This window comes from Hetaerina americana, unplaced genomic scaffold (assembly GCF_022747635.1).
Source record: "Hetaerina americana unplaced genomic scaffold, ioHetAmer1.1.p SCAF_5, whole genome shotgun sequence".
NCBI lineage: Eukaryota > Metazoa > Arthropoda > Insecta > Odonata > Calopterygidae > Hetaerina > Hetaerina americana.
This window is the reverse complement of record NW_027287095.1, coordinates 83378976-83404082: the sequence shown is the minus strand read 5'-3', so window position 1 is coordinate 83404082 and position 25107 is coordinate 83378976. Positions and strand designations below refer to the sequence as shown.

Sequence of the window (25107 nt, the reverse complement as noted above, 5' to 3'; positions counted from 1 at the left end):
AAGATGATATTATCTTTTATGTGATTTGTAGATTGCCTATTTGTAATGCACGCGCGTAGTATTTTAAAACAGTCGAATGAATTGTATCGGTTAAAGGTGAAAGCAATTGTGTCTAGATTACGACGCAATCTGCGCGTATAATCATTATCGTTTTGTTTATTACGCAGGACGTTGGTTGCGAATGTGTTTTGGAACCTATGAAACGAGATATAGTGTGATGAAAGGTATCTTTAGGATGTGACAACTTTCCTTTGCACATTTGCAACATGTGCCCCCTGGAAGGCATCTGTTTGAGTAGATGGTAACTTTAATTATTTGATTTTTGCTCAGGATTGTGCTTTTCTGTTTGTGGAGAGCTGTTTATCATCGCATTAGAATTTTCTCCCGATAAATGATGAATGTCGTTTTGCCTCTTTTAAAATGACCGGTGGCCGGGAAATAGGTATAATGCCACCCTAAATGAAATACAGATCAACATTACCCTGATGTGAAAATAATTTGCGTATAATTAACTTCATAATGTGATCTTAAAAATTTAAAAAAACCTTTGATTCTGTAGGATGAGTATCGTTTCCCATTATAATTTTCTGTCAGAAAGTATTATAAAATGCTATCATATTTAAATAATTTTGTGCTGGTAAATATTGTTATTAACGCTGGCCCAATTTCCTCTCTATACCTCAAAGGTTTCTCACCAAGAATTGTGATGGTTTATTGAGACATTCTAAAGTAAGCTTGGCCATTGCTTGCCGATACTTGAGTCATGGTGAGGTATCTACAGCACTCAGGCCATTTTATTTTTCTGTGCACCCAGATTTGTTTGGGCAGCATCCAAATGAACGAGTAAGTGGAGGTTATTGTATTTTTTTTATAAATTTACTAGTTACGCCAGTGTTTTGCTAGTGTTTTCTATTGTGCTTAGGAAGTTATAATTGAAAAACAGCATATCGTCTGCACTCATTTTAATTTCACGCATTAACCTGTTTAGGCTGTAAATGAAAATTCCCTGAAACAGCTCAATGCATATATAGAGCTTCTGCAGATGAAACGGCCTGCATCCCCTGCCTACTTGAATTTTTACCTTCGGCGCCAAGAGAAGCCTGGTAAGATTAGCAATATAATTTTAGTTTCTTTTAATGAGTGAAAAATAAATAGTAGGAAATTTTTTCTCGTTATTTCTCAGTCGATTAGTTTTTGTTAAATGTAGTGGGAATTGATTAAAGTTAAGCTAATGTTTCCTCTGACCTGCCAAATTGTCACCAAGAATTGAGTACGTTGTTAGTCTTCCAGGTGGATTATTTCTAAGTATTGATTGCGTATCGATAAATCATGCAATATATTTGATTATCTCACTAGATCTTTTCACATCTATCAAAGTTCTTCCCCGGATATTGTAAAACTTGTTTTGTCTCGCAATCCTCACTACATCAACCCTATTAGATATTGTTTGTGGGTGTCATTCTTCATGGAAATAACATTTATTGCATCGGCTTCTATTCTGTATTTTTTGTTCAGGGTTGATATCTCTTGTTATGATCACCCCCTTGTGAAAATGACCCTGATGCAGATGAAAATTCTAGCCAAATGTATAGTAACTATAGTTTACTTAAATATCTCGCCACAGCGCTTTAAGTATAAGTTAGTGAGACCTTTGTTAAAGGTCTCACTCATATTAAAATGAAATGAAAACACTGGCTAGTTTTTCACAGTATATTTTTAAATGTTTAGTTATCACAATTTGGACTCTCCTATTTCTGGTTTTACCAGCAGCCGCAATTACTGCTTGTTCTCTGATAATTTCCTTATCTGACCATTGTTTGTGTCACTAATAGAAATAAATGGTAATCAGTGGTCAACATATTAATCTCTCTAAAATATCTGTCTTGCCAATCGTCATTAAATTAATATTTACATTATAATATCGTATAATTATTTTGTAATATTTATTGACTGTTAACAAAGTGATTGAAGGTCAATGAAACCAAGTGTAGGTTAAAGTTTTCAATATCTGCATACTAAATTATGGTGTTAAAACTTTTGTTGATTATGGTTTCATTCTTCTTTTGTAAGTTTCCATCAAATTCCAAAACTCCCAGAAGAAGGATGAGGCCCTCACCAACTATCGATTGCAGAAGCTATCAGGTTTAATTATATTTTAAAAATTATTGTGGAAAAACTTATAGTTCAAAATTATACTCATGAACCCCTGGATCATAAGACAAAGGCTGAATTTAGAGTACATTTTCAAGTAAAAAAGTGCATCTTATGGACTGGGAAATATGGTATAGGATAGCAAAAAGTTTATTATAGAGAGTATAGTTTTGAAATACTATATGTTTCAAGTAAGGGAATAACCCTGCTGCCACTGTCATGGTGATGGCAGGGCGACACCCTCACATGCTATTTCAGAGGTGCCCACGTAGGTGGGTGGCCCTCCTACACCTTAGGATTTGGTGTTTGTGATTGTGTGTGTGTGATTTGTAATGCCTCCATGTTATTATTCTTCTGGGGACTTTAAATTGATAAAATAAATGAATAATTTATTATTAACATGAGTTTATTGGTTAACATAGGTTCCTGAATTTTATGGTTTCAGGCTATACTTTGTGGAAATTGATGATCACTGAATAAATTAACTTTTTATATTTTAACCCTAAACATTTTTTACACTACTACCATTTTTTATGCATAGATGACATCATCTGATATTTTTAAATGGAGGCAATGTCGATGTAATTCAGGATTACCCTAAGGGTGTGACATCTACTATTAAAGTAAGGTATTTAACGATGCCACTAGATATATTTTATCATCAGAGTCATGTATAATTTAGCCTTTCTTTGGCCGATACTAGAACTCTTGATGAATTCGATGGGTTCAAGCTTTAAGTGAAAATTAATAAACACCAAATGAGTATACTATATAAATAAATGAAAGGACTAACTTTGTAGTTCCACACGAAAACGATTTATTCACACGACCCGGGTTTCGAAGTAAAACTTCATCATCAGGTGAGCTCTCTACATTTGCAGCCCTTCTTATATATACAGCCAGGGCGGGGGTGGGGTGGAGATAATCAGGAAGGTTTGGGAGGGGTAAAGTCAGGATGGGTTTGCGTGCCGGAGGGGAGGGCAGTTTGGCATCCCCTCCGCGATGTTGATGGAATGTGGAGCGGGAGGGAGAAGTCCACATTGTAGAGCTCTCATGAGTCAGGGGATTAGAGAGGGTTAGATGAAGGGGAGGGGGCGGTGTCATCGGCCACGGTGAGGATTGGGACTTTAAGGAGGGGAGGGTGGGAGGCATACAGAAATTCGTTAACAATATTTTCATTTAAACAAACACTATTTAAAATTTCTAACTGTTCTAAGGCGTCTAATCTATAGCCTTTGCTTTCAACATGTAAAATTTCGAAATCAAAATCACTTTTATGGTTATTATCAATCAAATGCTTTGCGAATTGAGAGTTCATCTTTTTATTTCTTGCACATGCTTGATGCTCCTTCACTCGTTCTTGGAATTTCCTCCCTGTCTGTCCGATGTATATTGCTCCGCAATCGCACTTTAGCTTATATACTCCACTCTTTTCCTTATATGGGATTCTGTCCTTTGTGTGGGAGAGCAGGCTCCTGAGGCTTGATTTGTTATAATGGGCTATCTTAATTCTACATTTTGGAAGTTTCTTACATACTTTTTTTGAAAAATCGTCTAAATAAAGGATTCTGCGCCACTTGGCTGCGGGGTCCTGTGGCGGTTCGGTACTGTAAATATCTTTCAATGCCATTTGATTCAGTTTTTTGCGGTATAGTTTCTCTACTAGCTCCTCATCGTAGCCGTTGTTTCTTGCAATCAATTTAATCGTGGTAAGTTCTTTTTTGACGTTGTTTTGCGACATTGGGACGTTCACCAACCGGTGTATCATTGAATGGAAGGCGGAGAGTTTTTGCGAGAAGCAATGTCTTGACTTGAAATGGATAACTTGATCTGTGTATGAGTTTTTCCGAAAGATAGAGAAATCAAGCCGGTTGTTTAATTTTGAAATTTTTAAATCAAGAAAATTCAGTGTATTATTTTCTTCTACTTCACAGGTGAATTTCAGGTTTTCGTTCAAAGAATTTAAATGTGTAAGAAATAGCTGAAGTTGCCTTTTGCAGCCTCTCCACACACAAAACACATCGTCCACATATCGATACCAACACAACACATTATTTGTTAGTTCGTTACACGAGGAGAACAAGTTCTTTTCGAAATGGTTCATATAAATGTCGGCCAGAATCGGTGACAGAGGGCAACCCATAGCTAGGCCATTGGGCTGTTTGAAATACTTTCCGCTAAATTTAAAATAATTTTGCGAAGCACATGTCTGTAGCAGTTGGATTAGTTCACAGATAACTGGGTAAGGCACAGAATTCTGGATAAGTTTGGTTTCTGCAATGTCTATAGCTTCTTTAGGCGGCACACTGGTGAAGAGGTTGGATACATCGAAGGATACTAGGAAGCACTTGTTGGGGATGGTCACTTTGGAAACACGGTTGATAAAGTCAATGTAATTACGGACACCGTATTTTGCTTCAAATTTTGAATGCTCTCTAAATATGTCGTTTACTCTTCTCGCTAACAGGTGGTTGGGGGCTGTTACGTTAGAAATCACGGGTCTAATCGGAAATCCCGGTTTGTGAATCTTGGGTAACCCAAATGAGTAATATTTTCAATTTTTAATCCTAGACTTTATTTCCCTCCTACTGTTTTCGACACATTAGCAAAATCGTCAGGTATGTAATTATTCAGTGAAAATATGTTTTTGGTGGGCCTGGAGGCTAAGCATTCCTGAGCCTTGCCATTTATGACACTTACAACCAACCTCTTATTCTGCCCCGTATGCCTGTTCTCACTTCGGTGTGTCACAGTCTTCAGCATTGTGTTGTCCCTTGCTATGTCCTACAGCCACTTATGCGTACAGCATTCTTTGACTGCCTCCCAAAAACCCATCTCGCTTCCCTTATCATGCCTAGAACTTCCTCATTTGTTTTCCTATCTGTTCATATAACTTTTTCCATTCTTCTCCACACCAATGTAATGGGTAAAGATGTATTAAAACCATTGAGCTTATTTAATCGCAAAAATTGACCCTGTTGAGGCTGTGTATGCCCATCCAAATGAAATATTTATGTACTTAAGATCTTGATTATGAGCTCTATGTTAACTCAGATTATGAACTTGTAGTTGCCTAAAAGGTTTGAAATGAATTTAAATTTATCATTTAAATACATTATGAAAGTCTTGCTTCAACTGAGGATGTCAAAGCTTTAACTGAGGAAAAAAAATTGATGTGTTCTTCAAGGCAGTTGATGAAATTCTTTGTAAGGACAGGTGGGTCGTGAAGGAATGGTGGATTAGAGAAAATTAAAAATAACTGAAGGATAAGGTTAATTAAACCAAAGAGGTCATTGGAAACACGGTTGAGAAAAGGAAATAAAACCATGCCAACTTGGAATTTAGGAGAATAAACAATTGGGGTTAAATAATAAAATAAAGCAAGGAAATAATTAGGCAAAATAAATATGGTAGAAGGAGCACAGGAATATGAAGAGTACAGAGACAGGGTGAAATGGATGTTCTCTGCTGGAAAACATATGAATTCCAGCCTTTTTGAACAAAGTTTTCCACTTCTCAAAGCCAGGCTCCTCCCTCTTTTTAATTTCTTGTAATTTTACTTTTCTTTGTGAATATTCTGAATATAAAGCATCAAGCTACCGGCCCTGGTGGCAGCGGGGAACGTCCTCGTCTGCCAAATGAGAGGTCTTAATTCTCGTCAAGGTGGGTTTTTCTCCACCTAGGGCTTGGGTGTTTGTAATTGTGTTCATTGTTGTCATCGTTAATATTCTGTTGTAAAGACCAAAAAGTACTGTTTTTGGACAAATGCTAAATAGATAATGAATAAAAGAAGGTAAAATAACTATGAGGAAGTAAGAAAGGAAAATCCATTCACAATAGGTGTCCGAGATATGGAATAGTATTAATCAAAGAAAAATAAAACAGTCAAGATGAAAAAAATGCATAAACTTACTATGAAGAAAAGATATTAGGCCATTAAATTTAGGTACAGAAAGAGAACGTGATGTAGATGAGGAAGGCTGAGGCCCAAGCGTACTTGGTTCTGAGGTAGAGTAGAGGCAAGGTAGAAGAGAAAATGAAATCAAGCAAGGTTTTGTGGATAGATAAATGCAGTAAATTACAAGGGTTGTAGAAAACATGTGAGAAAGTGTTTTTATGGGTTCATTTATAGTTTTTTGGACGAAGGAATTAAGCCAGGAGACTTAAATAGATAATATAAGAGTGATAGTCAATAGAATGATTCGAATTCCAGTGAAGGGAAGAGGGCTATTGTGGGGCTGTAAGTTTGATTTAGTTAATAGTGCATTTACTCACTGAACCTTGGTTATTTCACACAAATTTTCTTTTTGAACATGACCCATGGTGTTGACATGAGACACCACCATCTGGTTTTCGTACGTGGAAACCCAGGTAATGTTCTAGATAAAATAATTGTGTGCCTGTGTAATAATTAAATATGAGCAGATACCACTACACTATGCCTGAAGCCATTAGTGTACAGTAAAGCTAAGGATTTAGTGTACAGTAAAGCTAAGTAAATGCACTACAAGCACTTTGGATTATCAACAAGAGGGTGGAAAAAGGGAATGGTTGCATAGGAGAAAACAGTTTGGGGAATTGATAGAAAGGGGATAAGTTTGCGTAAAATCATAGCTGTAATGATTTGAATGTTGGAATGGGATATAGAATATAACCTGGGTGTATTAAATTACGTCATGGATTTTGATGGTTGTCCATTATCACTTGAGCTTTACATTTTATGATCCAAGGAAATAAGAAAGGAAAATGACTGTCTTGGGAAGGTTTACAGGTAGGAGTGAACGTAAGTGGGGAACGCATCACATCAGTGAGATTTGCAAATGAGCTGCAGTCAACCAAAGAATTGAAATCATTTCTCACCATTTTGCACCAGTTTGATAGGTATGAGATGAGAAGCAATGATTGCATAGCAAAAGAAAAGAAATAAATTGGAATATTAAGATAAGCATTTAATATGGAGGATACAATCTAGAACATTTTCAGCTATTTAGGAGGGATTTTTCTATGAAATGAGCAAAGCAGTAAAAACAGAATAAGATTTCAATGGATATAGATGCCTTTACAAGAATATGAAGTTATCTTTTGTCATGATAGATTTTCGGACCCAATGCTGACCTACAGCTAATTGGAAAGAAGGTGTTGATCATAACCACACAAAAAGTTTCAAGTTATGCTAACCATCATGAAGAATTAATGGTTTTTACAGTAATGCATTGCGTCAAACTTTCTTGTATACATTATGGTCGCATTATGAAAGAACAACGAGGACATAAATTTTATACATATGGATGTCATAGATGGCCTCTTCTGCTCTATAGGAAACTAATCATTTCATCGTTAAATCAAAATGTAAGAGGGAAGATATTGAAATAAATATTTAATGAGCAGATTGAAAATTACAAATATTACTGAAAACAGAGTCCAGGGTGAGCCAGACTGATGGTTTTACTGTATTTACCCAGGCTTTGTCAAATAAAGGTACCATATTACTGTAGAATTAATGATTAATTAATGCCATAATTTTCAAACTCTTCCAACACTGTTGATAAGAGTCTGGCAAATCCAAATATGTGCGTAATGTTTGATTTAGGAGACTCCTGAGAGACTCTCACGCAGAACTAAAGACTACTATTATTATTGGCTTAAAACTTTCACTTTATACCTCTTATATAAGGCTCTAAGAATTCAGCATTTTTTATTTAATGATAATAAAATGGGTAGTGTATTTAATGGAAATTTACGTATATCTAGGTGATGTCCTTAACCTAAATGATAACATGAAATATCTTATATTGTAACTAGTTGTAGTATTAAGACAACAATTTGATGTTGGTAGGGATCTTAATTTTCTCCTTGGCTTCCCTCAGGGTCCTTCCAGAAGGTTCGTGTCACCCTCGCAGAGAGAGACCTTCGTAAAACTGTGCTGGAGATCCTCCGGTCATGTGGTCTTCCAACATCCTACGTGGATGCGATCCCCTCTCCCCTGCCCCCACCTCCACAGGCATCCAGGGCCTGGGGCGAAGCACAAGCAACAAGACCCAGGGGGTGGGAAGGCATCGACCTAACTGGAACAGGCTTTGAAGATGATGGGACTTCGCCTTTTGTTCGCGTTCGGCACATGGAAAGGAAAATTCAGAAGTCGAAGGAAACCGAGAGGTTGCTGTAAGTTCAAGCAAAAATATGAATGCTTTATTCGTCCAAAGAGTAAGGTTTCTATTGAAACTATATTTTGTCCTCGTGAGTGCATCATTTGGTATTTCTAACTGTACTCATTCTTTTAAATCATCATAATATTCTTCTGCACTCTTATTGAAATCTAAAATGAGTATATTTGTTTGAAACTGTTGGAATCAGTGATTTGAATAGTTGATTTTTCATATATTGCTCACCTTTATTCCTGAATGTTATAAATGAAAAACTTCGTCATGTCTGACAACGAATGATGGCAAATGTTGAGTATTTCATGAATGTGTAATGTAAAAATTATGTCATTGCTAGACGACTGAGGATATTACAAGAATACAGAAACTAGTTTTGTATAATATTTCTATTTTTTAGAATTATAGACACTGCTAAGTGCTGAGTATAAAAAACGTCAATAAAAGTTAATTAATTTTCAATCCAATGGAAATCTCATTTTGAAACATATAATTTAAAAATGGTAACATCATTCTGTGCATCATGTTGTTCAACACATAGCAAACAACCCTAGATATGAATTCTAGTTTGCCAAATTCCAGATCTGCCAGAGAGGTTGAAATATCAGTGAGATCATTACAGAGGTACAATTACGCATTCATTTTTACAATTTTCATATGATTGATACAAGGGCGATTCAATAAGTACCCGAGTTAGAAATGAAGAAACCATTTTTTCAAAAACATTTTTTTTACATTTCAACATAGTCCCCTTTTATAAAGATACACTTCTCCGGACGTTCCGGCCATTTTTTTAACCCCTACAAAAAATAGGATTTGTCGAACTCTCCAAAATACGCCTCTGTCTCGGCGATAACTTCCTCATTTGAGCTAATTTTTTCCCCGCGAGCCATTTCTTCATGTTAGGGAATAAGAAAAAGTTGCAGGGAGCCAGATCAGGTGAATACGGGGGGTGCGGCAGCAATTCATAACGTAGTTCATGCAGTTTGGCGGCGACAACTCCGGATCAGCTTGTTGTCCACCATGAGCAATCGCGGCACCCATCAGGCCGGCAATTTTTTCATTGCAGACTTATTATGTAAAATATTAATTGCCGTTCCGGTTGACACACCCATGGCCTCTGCTACTTCACGCACTTTTGTTCGTCGATCAGCGAGAATCATGGTGTGGACTTTTTTAATGATTTCCTCGGTAACCACGTCTGCCGGGCATCCTGGTCGCTCCTCATCAAAAACAGATGTTCGCCCACATTTAAATTCGTTGAACCAATATCTAACTGTGGTCATAGATGGCGACGTGTCCCCATAAACAGAATCCAACTTTGCTTTTATCTCCTCGCATTTCTTCCCATCCAAAAACAAAAAGCGAATTACCGAACGATACTGCTTTTTTCCAACTTAGCGAAAATCCCAAAATAAGTCTTACTCGAATGGCTGCCAAATCCAAACTAACCTTCAAATCAGTCTGAAATTTGTTTCACCATCATTTGATAGATGGCAGCACATGATGATAACATAAACTTCCCTCAGGAACGCCCTTTGTCTTCAAATAAGGGTACTAATTGAACCGCCCTCGTATTTTGTCATGCTTATTGGCAGATACACTTTATGAGCTATTGACATTTCCTTAGGTGTTCAGTACATTGCATTATTGACACATCTTAAGGGAGGTTTCATGCATGTTTGTTATTTTGAACAAATTTGATAGAATGTAACATTGAAGAAGCTGTTTGATTGGTATTGTGTTAACTTGAAATTCAGATTGGGGAGGTATGAATTGAATCTCGTATGCTGTAGCATGCTGTAATTTATGGAAATTAATTTAATTTAAATGACTGAGGGTTTTATTTTTCTACTCTATTTTTATTATCCTGTAAAATGTGTTTCGAATTTAGTATGTTAACTTTAGGTTCATAGCTTATGTATGTACCAGAAGATGATGCACTAATAATCTAGCTCATTTTATGTTGTGGCAGTCTAAGATAGTCCAGTGGGTAGAGTGTTGAACTACTGACTCGACCAGGCCCAGGTTTGAGTCCCGGGCAAGCCTCTGTGGGCACCCTCAGCTCCACTCAAACTTTGTGATTTTTTGGGTACCAGGCCTTCCTGGGAAACCATAGCCGGCACAGGGAAAGGAACTGGCCCCCCTACCCTGATGTGCGAATTTCACATGCTGTTGGGCTAAGTACTGGGTGAACTCTACCAACACCTACCAAACCGATGATTATGAATTATTTTTACACTCAAATTGCAAAAACTTAAGTTATTTATCTAACATACCGTGGGTATATCAGCTCCTCATTCTATTCTTATTCTTATGTGAATGAGTTTCTTAGGTATTATTAATGGCATTGAGGATTTAGTATACTGTATGGTTTGCTTATGTCTTCAGGTCTTGGTTGAACAAACATGCTGGTGATGCAAGGAAGAAAGCAGAAGCACTGGCACCCGTCAGGGAGGAAGTGTCAAGGCTTCAGGTAAAGGAGCTCCTTTAAATACTTAACGTAGTAGTTCGAAGTTCACAGTTTCAGAAATCGGTTAAAATATATCAGCAACTTTCATTGTCCATTTCAGTATTCTTTTGCCTGTTACAGCATGTGTTCTGATGAATGGTGAACTTTAGTTTAGACATTTTTAGGCTCTTTGTCATACTTGTTGAACTTTCTTCATGTGCTCTTTTTTGATGATGCACTTTTTCATTCAATTCCTCCTGCCTCAGTCAAAAAGGTTCTTTTTGGGTCTATTACGTATTGAATCAGCCTGATTTCTCAGAGTAGCATGCCAAACTCAGATTCACAGTTGTTACGTTGACGTTCTCATGAATATAGAGTGGCTAACACACAGGCTTCCCACTGAAAAGGCCTGGGTTCGAATCCTGGAGACAACCTTTTTCAGTGGTATTCTGATCTCTACTTGGGGTGCTTCGTGGAGAGCACTTTGAGTGAGTACGACATATGTTGTTGCTAAAGAACTGTGCATTATCTTGCTAATATGCAAGTGTGCATTTGAAAGGAAAACCTCAAGTCATCACTGCAACTCCTGGATGTTCGTTGGGACTGTGGATGGAATATATCACACTTTCGTGGCTGCCTCCAGAGTTTTGCGGCCCTTGCTCGTCAACATTCTGATGCCATGGATGCACTCAAAGGTGTGTTGCATTATACTGCATCTCAATTTAACTATACATATTTCACCAATGCATATATATATATATATATATATATATATATATATATATATATATATATATATATATATATATATATATACATATATATATACATATATATATATATATATATATATATATATATATATATACACATATATACATATATATATATATATACATATATATATACATATATATATATATATATATATATATATACACATATATATACATATATATATATATATACATATATATACATATATATATATATATATATATATATATACATATATATATATATATATATACATATATATACATATATATATATATATATATATACATATATATATATATATATACATATATATATATATATATACATATATATATATATATATATATACATATATATATATATATACATATATATATATATATATATACATACATATATATATATACACATATATATATATATATATATATATATATATATATATATATATATATATATATATATATATATATATATATATATATATATATATATATATATATATATATATATATATATATATATATATATATATATATATATATATATATATATATATATATATATATATATAGCTATCACTCTCTTGTTAAAAATTGTGCCTTAACCTGTTTGAATTTGTTTGAATCTTTCTTTTCTTGTATGGGTATGGTTTCTTTATTCAGTGTTTAAAATAATGTCATTGTGCTCAAAAGGATATTAATAATGAATTTAAAGAGCCTTGTATAAAATTATAATTTTCATGTTTGGCAATAGTCCACTAAGAGTGGGGTTTTGATGGATCAAGGCACTAAACACAGCTTTACTCCTAAGCCCTGACCAACATGACACCAAGTATCCATAAAGCCTCTGTTACAGAGTAATCTTATTATTTAGCTCTTTATACTTACTCTCACCCTTAATTCCATCCAAAATGCCTATTCTTATCTTCCCACTGGGTCACTTCCCATTATTCCCCTTCTATTATCATATTCAGCATCCCGTTGCCTCGCAGTAATTGTCCTGCCTTCTTTGAATATGCTCCAATAGCCATATCTCTTCCACCACCATGCCTGGAGCTTCATCGGTTATTTTCCTATTTGTCAGTTTCATACTATGCATTCTTCTCTACCACCACATCTTGAAATCTTCCTCAAATGAAATGGCTTAAAAAATTATGACTTTTCAAAATGTTGTGCAATGAAACATAAAAATCTGACATCAGTTGATTAGTGACTAACTTATGGAGTAACCAACCATGGGCTGTTTGAGGCTGACAATATCAAATTTTGAGGCATGGATAGCCATATAAGCATGATGAAGTGCTCCCACAGCTAAACTAAAGGTCACAGTTTGAGTCCTTTGATAGGTGTAGATGTTGCTCTGTGGTGAAAATGTATCTCAGGGCTTGTGGATAAGGTATGGAATGGTCATGTTATTTTGAGAAACCCCCAAAGAAAATTTCAGCTGTTCCAAATTTCCTAGAACATTCTATGCTTGAGTCTGTATAGTAGCAATTAGGGAGGCTTTAGTTCTACTAGTGTCTGTCGTATAATGAGGATTAAGAGGCATGAATTATTTCATTATATACAATATATTCTGGCACAAGATAAACCAAAAAGTTGACTAAATGAGGAAAACTTACATTGTCAGTTCTTGGTAATTATTCATAAAGGGAAAATTGACTCTGCATAACAAAGTAATTCAATTATTATTGGAAACATTGTTGCTTCTAATAGATTTTTTTCACTTGAAGTATTTGTTTGCTGCTGTTAACTTTGGATTTTTTTATTCCCTTAAAACCTTGCAAATTGCAATTCCCTGCAAAATTGTAACTTTTCTGTCAATGATATGCCAGTGAACTGTATATGTATGTGTAGTACCACCAGTAGTTCAACTGCCATGACTGGATGGATAAATTTAGTTGCTTGTGAGTCTGTGTAACTGCATTTGTAAACTCAAATGTTCATGTTTCTGCAAATCCATGGCAGTGTGTGTGTGCGTGTGTGTGTGGTTGTAATATACCTACTTACTGAAACAGACAGATAATAGTAAAAGATTTTATACAGGAAGTTGCCTATGTTGTTCCATCTTCTGCTGAAAGGGAGACAGGGCAACACTTGCCATCTTGTCAGTTGGTAAGGGGCAAAGAGGTGTGAGAGAGGAAGTGATAAGTGGATAGGGAGTCAAGGACAAGATGTCAGATGTGTTTTCTGAAATACTAAGTTGAATCCAATTTTGAGTGAGCTCAGATGTAGATTTGACACAATATGCATTCAGTTCTTCAGGTGTTTCTTAATTGAAATCCCTAAACACATTGCATGGTAAAATATTCTCTTGGTTGCATTTGATAGTATGATTTTCACATTTTATCCACATCATTTTTGCATTTAATAGTATACCTAAAGACAGTGTTCGTGTCCTAATCGAGTGATCTTTATTTTCCAATGTGAGAGATTTTAATTTTTTTTCCTTACTTGAAAGAGCCTGTTATTTGTTTCCTTTGATTACTGAGGGTGGTGTGAAGCTTTATAATTAATGATTTTTAATTGAACTGTTCATAATTTGGGTGTATTGAGTCTAGTCCTAGATGATGCATTAACAAATTGACTGTCATTAATATTATTTTTTAAATTCTCCTGGGGCCAAAACAATATCTGGATGTGTATTTAGTTGTGAACTATGCTTGAATCATACAATTTAGTAAATTCTCTCATTAATTTATAATTTTGAAGATTTTATTTCATAGAGATGTGCTTTCCATAGTGGTCCAAGGGCCGAATAGGGAGGACACATTTGCATTTATTGGTCATGCACTTGAATGAAATAATTCAGTTTTTGCAAATTACTTGATGTGGTTATGATAATTTCTCTGGTGATGCGCGAACACTTTTGCTGACCATGGTAAAATGAAATATTGAAATGAAATGAAATAATTGACTTTGTAATTCCACACATTTAATTAAAAAATTATGATTACGTTCAATGTCGAAACCTGGGTCGTGTTTTTAAATAAAAAGTGTGTGGAATTACAAAGTCAATAATTTCATTTCAATATGTTATGCAAATTCTATGAAGTTATGCCGGAGACAACAAATGTTTGTAAAATGATATCTGTGGTACCACTAAATAAAGTGGAACCAGGTGCAGAAATCATCAGAGTAGTGTAAAACTGCATTGTGTAAACATGTATCCTTTCTACCATAGCCTCTGCTATGTTTGGAACTTCATTTGCAGATTGTTTCTGACTCAAATTCTACTCATTCAAATCTTCTCGAATTCCACTTTGTTCCTTGTGTAACTCAAATTCAAGCCAAGGTTAGCTCCAAAGTCACTTTCTTTCGAGAGACTACTCCCCGATGCATGGAGCACTCTAGATTATTGGATGGTTGTATTACTTTGGTATCTTTTTTTTCTTTCTCTTTGGTTTTTAGAATACTGTCAGCAATATATCATCAGACAAGCTCATGTGAAGATTAATTATACAAAAATTCTGTTTTGTGTCTACAAAATATATAAATTCATGAAATATGGTTTGATTAAATTAATATGTTCACCCCAAGGCTGTAGCAGACAAGTAAGACATGAATGAAAGCAACAGGAATGATCAAATAGTTCTGAAAAAAGTAGTGTTCTGTAGACACCTGTGTCTACCATGACACACACAGGACCACAGTGACTGTTGGCAAATTAAAAACAAATTATGAATATGAAATCGAAAATATCAAAAACCAAAGGTAAAGCGTGAGCTTAAGAGACCATTTTGAACATTCGCTAGCATCGTCATGGTGACGTCACAATGCAGGAAAAGCGGTCACTTTCACTTGAGGAGAAGAAACTTAAAAGCCAATGCTAGTGTCCACTACTGCAATGACAGATATGATGCTACTACAACTGGTGTAATGGCTTTATTGTAAGTGAATATTTGAGATGGCTTACATATAGCTTTCTTCCTTGCAAAAAATTATGGGCTGTAATATTTGTTCGATTGTGTTAATTTGTCAGTGTAATAAGAGTAGATTTTGTATTTTCATGATTACCAATGGGCTTTTGAATTAAGATTTTTGTTAAAATAGCGAGCATTGGAGTATAGAATTTTTCAATAATTTTTTTTTTAATGGTAAAACTCCAGATGAAACTGTCCTGTTCCAGTCGTTGATTATTTTTATTGCATGATGGCTGTGAGAAATGCAATGGTAATATAATTGCTATACTGGTGTGCTGTGTGTTTTTCAGGTCGGATACTTGTGTTTGGAAGTGAAACTGGGGTCACTCTTGATGGGCATGTCATGCTCAACAGCAGTGAGGTGCGGAATAACTGGCTAGATGTAAGTGTTCCGATTTGTCTCTCATGGAAGCACAAGAACCTCAAAGATCAATGAATGACAGGTGTACATCGAAAGGAAATGTTTTAACTTTTTAATTTACCTTTGACATTCCTGGAGATGAAATAATGAGCTTTCAAAATGTTAGGTGTTGTTCTCTTAGTCTATTGACTTTCCAATAGACTCTTTTAGCCTATTGGAAAATCAAAGCTTTATATCAGCAATCGATAATGCATGGAGGGGTTTGGATAATGAGATATTAAAAAGGTATTAAAAAACTGAGGCTGAGTTATTAAAAAACCTTGGCAGTAGAATGGAAGAAAGACTTTATGACAGTGCACGCATGTTGTGAAAAAAGGGGAGATACCTAAAGACTCTTAAAAGCCAAAATATTATGATACCAAAAATATGGGAAAGCAATTGAATGCATGAATTACAGAACAGTTACTTTTCTGTCACATGTTTCCAAGGTTCTTTTACATACAATAGGGAACAGAATCTAAAAAGAAAGCAGAGAATAATGTTGGAGAAGATCAATCTGACTTCCAGAAAGGTAAAGGAACAAGAGGCATTATCCTGGCACTTTGCTTGATCCGAGAGAGGATGCTAGAAATGAACAGGAAAGGTTTTTTCACCTCCATTGATTTGGAAAAAGCCTTCGATACTGTAGATTGGAAACCAGTTGTGCAGTTTTGATGTTGACAATTGTGGGATTAAAATTAGAACTATTACAACATCCATCATATTCACCAGCTCTGGCCCACAGTGACTTGTTTTGTTTTCAAACTTGTAAAAAGGAAGTCATCGCCAACACAAATGTCTTTATTGAGGACTTTCCTAAATCCTATGTTTTGGACAACTTAAAAGAGTGGGTGAAATGCCAGGACAAGTTTATCGGACTAAAAGAAGATTATGTTGAAAATTAAAATACAAGCTAATAAAATTATTTGTTTTTCTATTTCTTCATTAGGACTTTTTGAATTAAGTATGTGCATGAATTGCACTCTGCCGTGGGTCTTAGTTAAGATTGAGCTCATTTCTCATTGAAAATGAATAACCTTTTAGTTAATGACTGTCAGGGGTTTAATGTAGGAATTTAGCTCCACAAGTTTACTTATTATTAATTTGTATTAAACAGCTCTTGTAATGCAGGGAGTAACTCATTATTTTATTACTTTACCAAGGATGTGGCATGTTACAATTGATATTTTGACTAAGAATAGTTGCAAGAAAATGATGGCTTTTTTTCCTGGGAGTCCAATAATTGATAACAATATTTTTGGATTGGATAGACCCACTGCAAGACTGTTACTAGTGAAATAATTTTTGTGCTCGAAGTGCATTCATCGCATGAGATTGCATAATGTCTGGTGTTTCAGGGAAATCCATTACATTTAACTAAACTTCTAAAATTTTGAGAGAAATATCCCGGAAAAGTATGCTTCGATCCCTGATGTTAACTACTGTCTATAATATTATATTTAAAATTTCATATGAATATTGCTTAACTTTTATGTTACTTTGTGCTCTGCTAACTTCTCCCTTTAGCCTAACTTATTGTCTTTGTAGTCATCTAATAATTTAATGAAGAATTGGATCAGATCATCTAATTTCAAATTCCAATAGGAATTCTCCCTCAATTTTTAAATTTCTTCTGGGAAAAAAATAGGAATTCTGGTCAGTTGAAATGAAAAAATTCATCAATCAAGAATGGCGTTCCACCCTGCTCGTTGATCTGTTAATGATAAAAAGGTTGTAGTTTAGCTGTCATTAGTAACCCTCATTTTTTGACTTCTTCCAGCTGATACGAAATGTAAGGAAGAGAGATGCCGTGCTTGCCAGGATCCCAGCAGTGGAACGTGCCGTCTCCACGGTTTTAATGGACATAAAAATAGTGCATAGGTATGAAAATAAGTCGTAAAATATGCTGCTTGGCATGTTTGCCATGGGAACTACTTTGATTCTGTTGTCACTTTTGTTGGTTAACTACAATTGTGCTCACCAAAAGTGTTTCGAACAATGTGCTGTGTAGGAAATTCCAGCCCAAAGTGACGGCCGAGGGCTACGAGAGGCACTTGAGGCGGCTGGCCACATCCCTTGGGGATTACAGGGGGAGGGGGAGGTATCCAAAGGAGTGGCCACCATCGCTTAAGCAATTCCAGCTAGTCGTGGAAACGTAAGCTTTGATCCTTTTTACTTTCATTGATTCCAAATGATGTTTGGTAGAACTGCTATATTCAATATGTACGGTTAACTCTCGATTATCCCTGCAATTGAATGCATGATGAAGCATTGGTATCTGAAATACGAGGTCTGTTCAAACAGTATCGCGACTTGTGTGTTTTTTCAAAAATTATTTATTTATTTATTTTTGTTATCGTGGAGAGTCCAAATCCTCATTAGCAATGTTAATGCGTTGCTATTTTTGGTCGAAAGTGAGCAATGTTGGTACGAATTTTGCGGCAACCCGTGTCATGCCCAAATCATTGGTAAAAATCGAATGGCATGAGCCAATCGATATGTTTAGGTCCTCAGCAACTTCTCTCATGGTAATTTGATGATTGGTCAACAGTATTTTCTTCACTTCATCAATGTTTTCGTCTGCTGTTGACATGCTCCGGCATGCTCTTTGTCGTTCGCATCTTCTCGGCCCTCTGAGAACATTTCGTACCACTGATAAATGTTGCCTCGGTCCAAGGTAGCTTCTCCATATGCCACAGTCAATATTAGGAATGCGACCGCACACTTCATTTCGTTTTTCACCCAAAATTTGGTACACGTTCTTTGATCCATTTTTTGGAACAGGTAAAAATTGAAGACAAGCCGAAACACGTCCAAGCAAAACAGCTGTAAACAATTAACTGAACATTCAAAATGGCCAAACCTTTTGGTATAAGTGAGAGACGTAAGTACCAACTTAACGCCAAAAAAAAAATCAAAAATCAAATATACGTAACCTGTGAAAATTCAAAGTTGGTGACATGTTTTGAACAGACCTCATATTGGGTATGGTTATGATGGTAAACAAATGTTCAAATTTTCCTCCTACAGTTGGAGGATTATTATGATTAATCCTATTATAGTTAGTAAATAATGGCAATACATAGTGTTTGCCACTGTTCATGCTTTCCCTTAACTGTGGAGACTCTCAGAATCTATCATTGCCGATGGATGTAGGTGTTCTGCTGTGCATACTTAGTTTTAATGGAGATTTTAATCTCACCACTTTTTTGAAATATATTTATAAATGGAAAGGTAAGTAGTCATTTTATTTTGAAGTACTTTCTGTGAGTGATGCTCAGTATCAGCAACTATTCAGTTTCGTTAGCCTGAAATGAATTTTTCGGTTTGTCAGAGGTCATTGGATGTATTGGATGGTGGTGTCAAAGTTTTTATTTACCACACTTATTAATGATTTATTTCAGCTAAAGCAGGGCATGGCATCAATTATCATGGGCATTACATTGTTTGAAATATCAAGCTAAATTATAATATTTTGTAGTTTAAATGCGTGATATTTCAAATAAAACCAATTAAAACTAATTTAGCCTTTTGTATTGTGATAGTAGCCTGGACCTTTCAATCATGATTCAATCTTGAAGGGGTTTAATAAATTTGAATAGGATGAATTCGAGTTTAATATTGACTGTCAATGATCACATTTACCTATATGGATCAAGCAAGTGTTAAGTTAGTTTATGGGTGCGGATTCTTTTGCAGCATTAAGTCACATTGACAACTAACAACTGAATTTAAACTAAATTTGAAAAGTAGCAAATGTTTTGTTTACATAAACTTAGAAAATGATATGCAGTATTTTATTCTATCTCTTGACCGATCCATTCACTTATTTTGTCTCTTTTCTTGTTTTTTCCAGTGAGTCTGGCCCTCTTATGCTTTCTCCTACTGGTCAGTTCATTGTCCCAGCATCTATCCCTGCATTTCTCCTTGTTAGCTTCATTTCTGATAATCTAGTTAAAGCAATGGAGCTTTTGCACGAATACCAGTGGTATGTACAATCTTTTTGCCATTTTAATTGATTTTATTAATGTTCATGCTCGTTTGCATATCACATATTGTCAGATTTTGCCTGAATTAACTATAAAGGAATGTTCTCCCATGAAAAACATTGGTTGATTTGATTAGTTAGTTATTCATTAATGAAAGATGAGAACAAGGAAAACTGTCTTGTCGTAATATGGAATACTTTCCTATTAACAAAATCTCTATTCCTAATGACGTAACCTTGTGATGTCTCCAGTCTTTGAACACCATTCACAATTACTTCATGCAAATCATGCACAGTTAAGTTAGATCATCTGGTCACTGCATCATCTCAAACATTTGTCTATCCGTTGAACGGTAAAAAATGAAATGTTTACTAAATTTCATTTTTATTTTCAGCAATAAGCACCTGGAAAGGGGTTTGCATGCTCAGTGTGTGAAACAACTGGGCTTGGCTTCACTGGAGAAGGATGACAATATCACTCCAGCCCTCATGATATCCTGCTGTGAGCGTCTTCTGCCGAGTGAAGGAATGCCCAATTCAGATCCCTATCGCTCAGCCATTGCCTCGTTGATATCTGGGCTGGGAGTGAGGGTGACGCATTACTACTCCATCCTCTCCCACGGTGAAGTTTGCATCCCGTGGGACTGGAAACCATGAGGAAGACTACATTGAATGATTGCTGGATCAGTCAATTAAGGATTCACGTGGTGCCTGAGGTCGGATCAGATTGCATATTGTCTGATTGATGAGTGACCAATGCTTCATCGAGAGCCTGTTTTGTAGAATAATTTGAAGAGTACTGATGTTTATGAATTTCTTAGAACATTTTTAAAATTTCAAGCATCAGTTAATTAGTTGCTGAAGTTTCTGGGATGTGCACAAGGTAAAAACATGTGAAATATTTATATTTCACATATGTGAAAGTATTTTCTGCTTCTTAATTGTCTGCCGTTCGAATCAACACCTTATCTGGACAAGTTAGAAGGAATTTATTGTCACACCTCACAATGGGAATATTTATGTGAAGATAAAATTATCTGTTCATGAAGACTAAAAACCTCAGTTGTTGAAGTGCTGTCTATTGAGTTTTCAAGGGAAGTCTATTTGTTATACTCTCTCCTAAAAAAATTGAGTTCTTTCAAGTTCTTTTATTTCTGTATTTGTGAGCGTAACATCTGAGAAAATGGTGATTCATTTTCAGTGGTCGCAGTATTCTTCCTTATGAACAAAGTGACATATAGCCTTTATGGCTATTCAAGATGAAATTAAATTGGGCATTGATTAGGTAACAAAGCCACTCATTGAATCAGTCTTGTTAGAAGAATCATTGCATAGCCTTAATGCAAATATGTCATGTCTTAAATTAATTTAATTTCAGCAAAAAAAATGTTCCATTCATAGAAAAGAGTTGATTAAAATTTTGCCATTGGAATTAAATGCAATAAAAAATGAGTCTATATTTTCAGAGAGAGAACTGTGTACACAGAGTGTGTATACTATTCATATTTATTTGCACACACACACACACATTGTGATCTTTAATTTTATATATATATATATATAAATAGCACATAATTTTGCTAGTTTTTTTTGACACGTACATAGTTTCAATCCATCCTGTGAACATAAATAATTTACTCAAGTGTTTTTCTAGGAATAGATGCCACATGAATGGCGTTTCTTAGGCCAGCATATATTTTTTCACTGTTTTTAAAAGCCAAGTGTTCCCATAAATCATGGCAATAATTATTCAGTTTTATTTTTGTATTCCATTAACTATGGAAGACTTGACTTAGTGTTGTGCTTCTCATGCGAATTTAATAACTGGTGCCATACGTACAATTATGTATTATAAACCTGTGAAAATAAACATTTGGTATGACCTTGATGTAATAAAGGGGAGCCAAGAACAGTTCTAACTTATTTTTATAAAAGAATTTGAGTTTCATATTTGGATGTGATTCTGACAATTTGATCCCAATTCATCTCTGCCATCCTTCATGTTCCTCCATAGGTCACCAGTTCCATTCCATAGGAAATGTAATTGTGCAATGCCTATCCTATTTCAAGGGGTTATGAGGTGCTATAAATGGTGCCAACCTGATTATACCATAAAATGGTGGAATGCAAAATGCCATATCATTTTCTGGGGAATAATAAACTTCATCTTATTATGTTGCGTATCGTTTGGGTATTGAAATGGGTTTTAACCCTCCATCCTGGCAGATTTTTAAATTCTAGTTCTTGAGCATGGATCGCTTCAGTAAAATCGTCGAACTTAATTAAAAATTTGCGATGGAAATTTGGATGTATTACTTACAAATAATTTTAGTATTTCTACTTTGTGTGATGAATTTTTTTGAAAAATTTTCATTTGTGGAGTGGAACATGGCAGGAAGAGTGCACACACATCCTCCTTCCTAATTTTTCTTGAACCACACACTTGCATTTTCTTGTGTGTTATTTTTTCTTCCCTTTGCCCACGATAGTAATGAGATGATGATGATGTTTACAAAGGTCTCTTGAGAGACGATGTGGGTAAACTCATGAAGGAACACCCTGCGTTGGCAAATCATTGCTGTTTACCCCTGCGCGTGAGGAGATCGAGAATGCTCCATATAGTATAGGCGTATAGCATAGTAAGAGGCAACTAAAAGGGTGGGGAGAAAACCCCAAATAAACACCCAGTCAGCTAGGGATGCATCCTGACAGTGCTGTGGATCCTCTGTCTGTGTGCAGCCATACCATCTGACTTGCTATCTGCCCAGGTGTTTGCCATGTCTGGATACCTGTAAGGGAGAGAAGGGGATCCTGTAGGATGAGCTTTATGGTTCCCAGCTGGGTTTCAGATGGCCTGTACGGACTGGGGAGCAATGTCACTCTTCGGCCCCGGATTTCGTGTAAACGGGAGGCCGGGAGCTAGCCATTCCCGGTCTATTGGCTTCCGTCGTGTAAACTCCGGTGGCGAGTGCCAAGGTTGTGGGGCTCTGCGCAAGGAGGTCGGAGATTTAAGGGTTTTGTTGGGCCTTTGCATTGAAGATCCACCCAGAAACAGACAACCACTCCTGAAGCGCTATATCCATCGAGTTAGCCCTAGCGACCGCTCCGGTTCAGCGGAGCGGCGTCCCGAATGTGTGGATCCGTGGTGGGTGGGGAGGCCGAGGGATGAAACATTTATTAATACGGAGGAAAAAACTTTTCTATCACCCAAAATATCCTATCCGGTCACGGGAAGGGGAGATAACTGTTATGCCGCATGCAAGCGGTACCTGATAATGTCCTGTGCAAAGGGAAGTGAACTGAAATACACGAGTAGTCAACGAGCTCAAGGTGGAGTAGCAGTTGCGACTCATGAGGCCCTTTACATCTCCCGAGTCCATCTGAATTCTCTATTCCAAGCAGCAGTGGCTGTCACAGCGCACACCCCAGAGAGGATAACGATATGCAACGTCTATCTGCCGGAGGGTGCACCGGTAACATGTTTTACTCTAGAAGCCCTTGCCCATCAGCTACCTCGACTATTTATATTGATGGGCAATTTTAATGCCCATGATCCTTTATGGAGAGGGCAAATGACACAATTAATAGCAGAGGACGGATTTTATCTAATTTTATGGAGGATTTTAACCTGCTTTTATTAAATAGCAGCGAAAAAATTCGCTTGAACAGTTTTAATGGGGAATTCTCAGCTATAGATCTCCCTATATGCTCGCGAAGTCTAGCCTCAAAGCTGAAGATGTCCGACCATAATGATCTCTGTGGGAGTGGCTACTTTCCTCTTTTATTCGCAAATGAAGGCATTTAACCCAACATTTTCAAACCTCCGGGAAACCAGCTTATCAGCCGTGCCGACTGGTCGCTATTCAAGCGCCTTTTTACTTTTCAACATGACCCTGGTCTCAATGCGCTGCGCAGCGTCGAGACACATAAGTTCAACACTCGTAGCGGCATCTACCCGAAGGGCCCCTCGTTACTCCGGCAGCCTTAATCGAGCACCTGTCAGTCCATTGGTGCAACGAGGAATGCGACGGGGCGATCCGGATGAGGAAAAGAGCGTTGAATATTTTTATTAAGCATCCCACGGCAACCAATCTGGCATCTTTTCGCCGCCTGAGAGCGCGAGCTCGACCGTGGCCGTGAAGCAGGCCAAGAGGGCTTCCTGGATAGATTACGTCTCTGCGATCAACCATAAAACCCCACTTGCTCAGGTATGGGACAAAGTGAAGAAAATCTCCGCGACCAAGGGCTCATTCGTCATCTCACCATTGCTTATAGCTGGCTAGGTGGTGACGTCACCCCATGAAACAAGCGACATATTCTCGCCAAGCAGTTCGCGGCCAACAGCAGTTAAGAGGGCTATAACGCCGACTTTGTAAACATGAAGAGGCGATGCGAGAGAGTCCCTCTTGATTTCGGTGAAGCTCGAACACCGGCTGAAGTCCTTCTCGCCCTGGTAACTTACATCCGCCATCACCGACTCCATAATACCTCGCCGGGAGCGGACCGAATCCACTACGCTTTCTCCGGAATCAGCATTTGGGGAGGTCCTCAATGCCCTCAACCAATTGTGGATCGAAGGTAGTGTCCCAAATTCCTGACGGGAGTCTGTAGTGATACAGGATTGCCTACAGAGACAATATTTTCCCAGAACTACATGGAAAAAAATTGTTTCTGAGAGGCATTTAGAGCTATTTTTTTGGCCAAACCGGAGTAAAATGTACATCAGAATATTCTACCAGTACACTTGATGTAGTCTCACTGTATGTTGCCGATGACTTATTCGATATGATGTTCATTCAAACCAATCTGTATTACCAACAAAACCGCATAAATACATGGAAGTGGACAACCATAGCTGAATTGAAAAAATTCTGTACAATTTTGATTCTCATGGGACAAGTGAGGCAAAATTCACTGATAGAGTATTGAAGCACTGATCCTTTTATTGTAACGAATATATTTGGTGAATTACTGACGAGAAGCAGATTTGCTAAGTACTTCAGCGATAACGAAGAAATTTTTGGTGCAATGGACAAGCTGTATACCAAAAGATCTGTATTTGAATAATTAATAGAAAACTTTCAAAATGCATACAAACCAAAGCTTATGACTTGATGATGCGATGATTCCATGGAGAGGAAGATTAAAAACCAAGACCTATAATCCAGCCAAAATCATGAAGTATGGGTAATTAGTTCGTATGGTTTGTGAAAGTGATTCTAGCTGCTTTAGTAATTAATAAATATATTTAGC

At 36.5% G+C, this 25107-nt stretch overlaps 1 protein-coding gene across 1 annotated transcript; it reads left to right on the top strand.

Annotated features, from left to right (window-relative positions):
* Positions 1 to 12: 12 nt before the first annotated feature.
* LOC139693453 (T-cell activation inhibitor, mitochondrial) lies at positions 13 to 21766 on the top strand. Its single transcript, XM_071591613.1, has 12 exons — positions 13 to 96; positions 168 to 301; positions 687 to 843; positions 989 to 1103; positions 8019 to 8313; positions 10701 to 10785; positions 11321 to 11456; positions 15757 to 15848; positions 17647 to 17747; positions 17878 to 18021; positions 19723 to 19854; positions 20250 to 21766. The coding sequence occupies exons 2-12, from the start codon at positions 267 to 269 to the stop codon at positions 20509 to 20511; spliced, it is 1554 nt and encodes a 517-aa protein (XP_071447714.1). The 5' UTR covers positions 13 to 96; positions 168 to 266; the 3' UTR covers positions 20512 to 21766.
* The last annotated feature ends 3341 nt before the right edge of the window (positions 21767 to 25107 follow it).

What these genes read in the sequence shown, in the direction of transcription:
- LOC139693453 (XM_071591613.1), top strand. Translation starts at nt 267, where the DNA reads ATGTGCCCCCTGGAAGGCATCTGTTTGAGTAGATG. An exon ending in AAGGAAACCGAGAGGTTGCT is followed by an intron (nt 8,314 to 10,700) that starts GTAAGTTCAAGC and finishes TTATGTCTTCAG; the next exon opens with GTCTTGGTTGAACAAACATG. An exon ending in AGGAAGTGTCAAGGCTTCAG is followed by an intron (nt 10,786 to 11,320) that starts GTAAAGGAGCTC and finishes TGCATTTGAAAG; the next exon opens with GAAAACCTCAAGTCATCACT.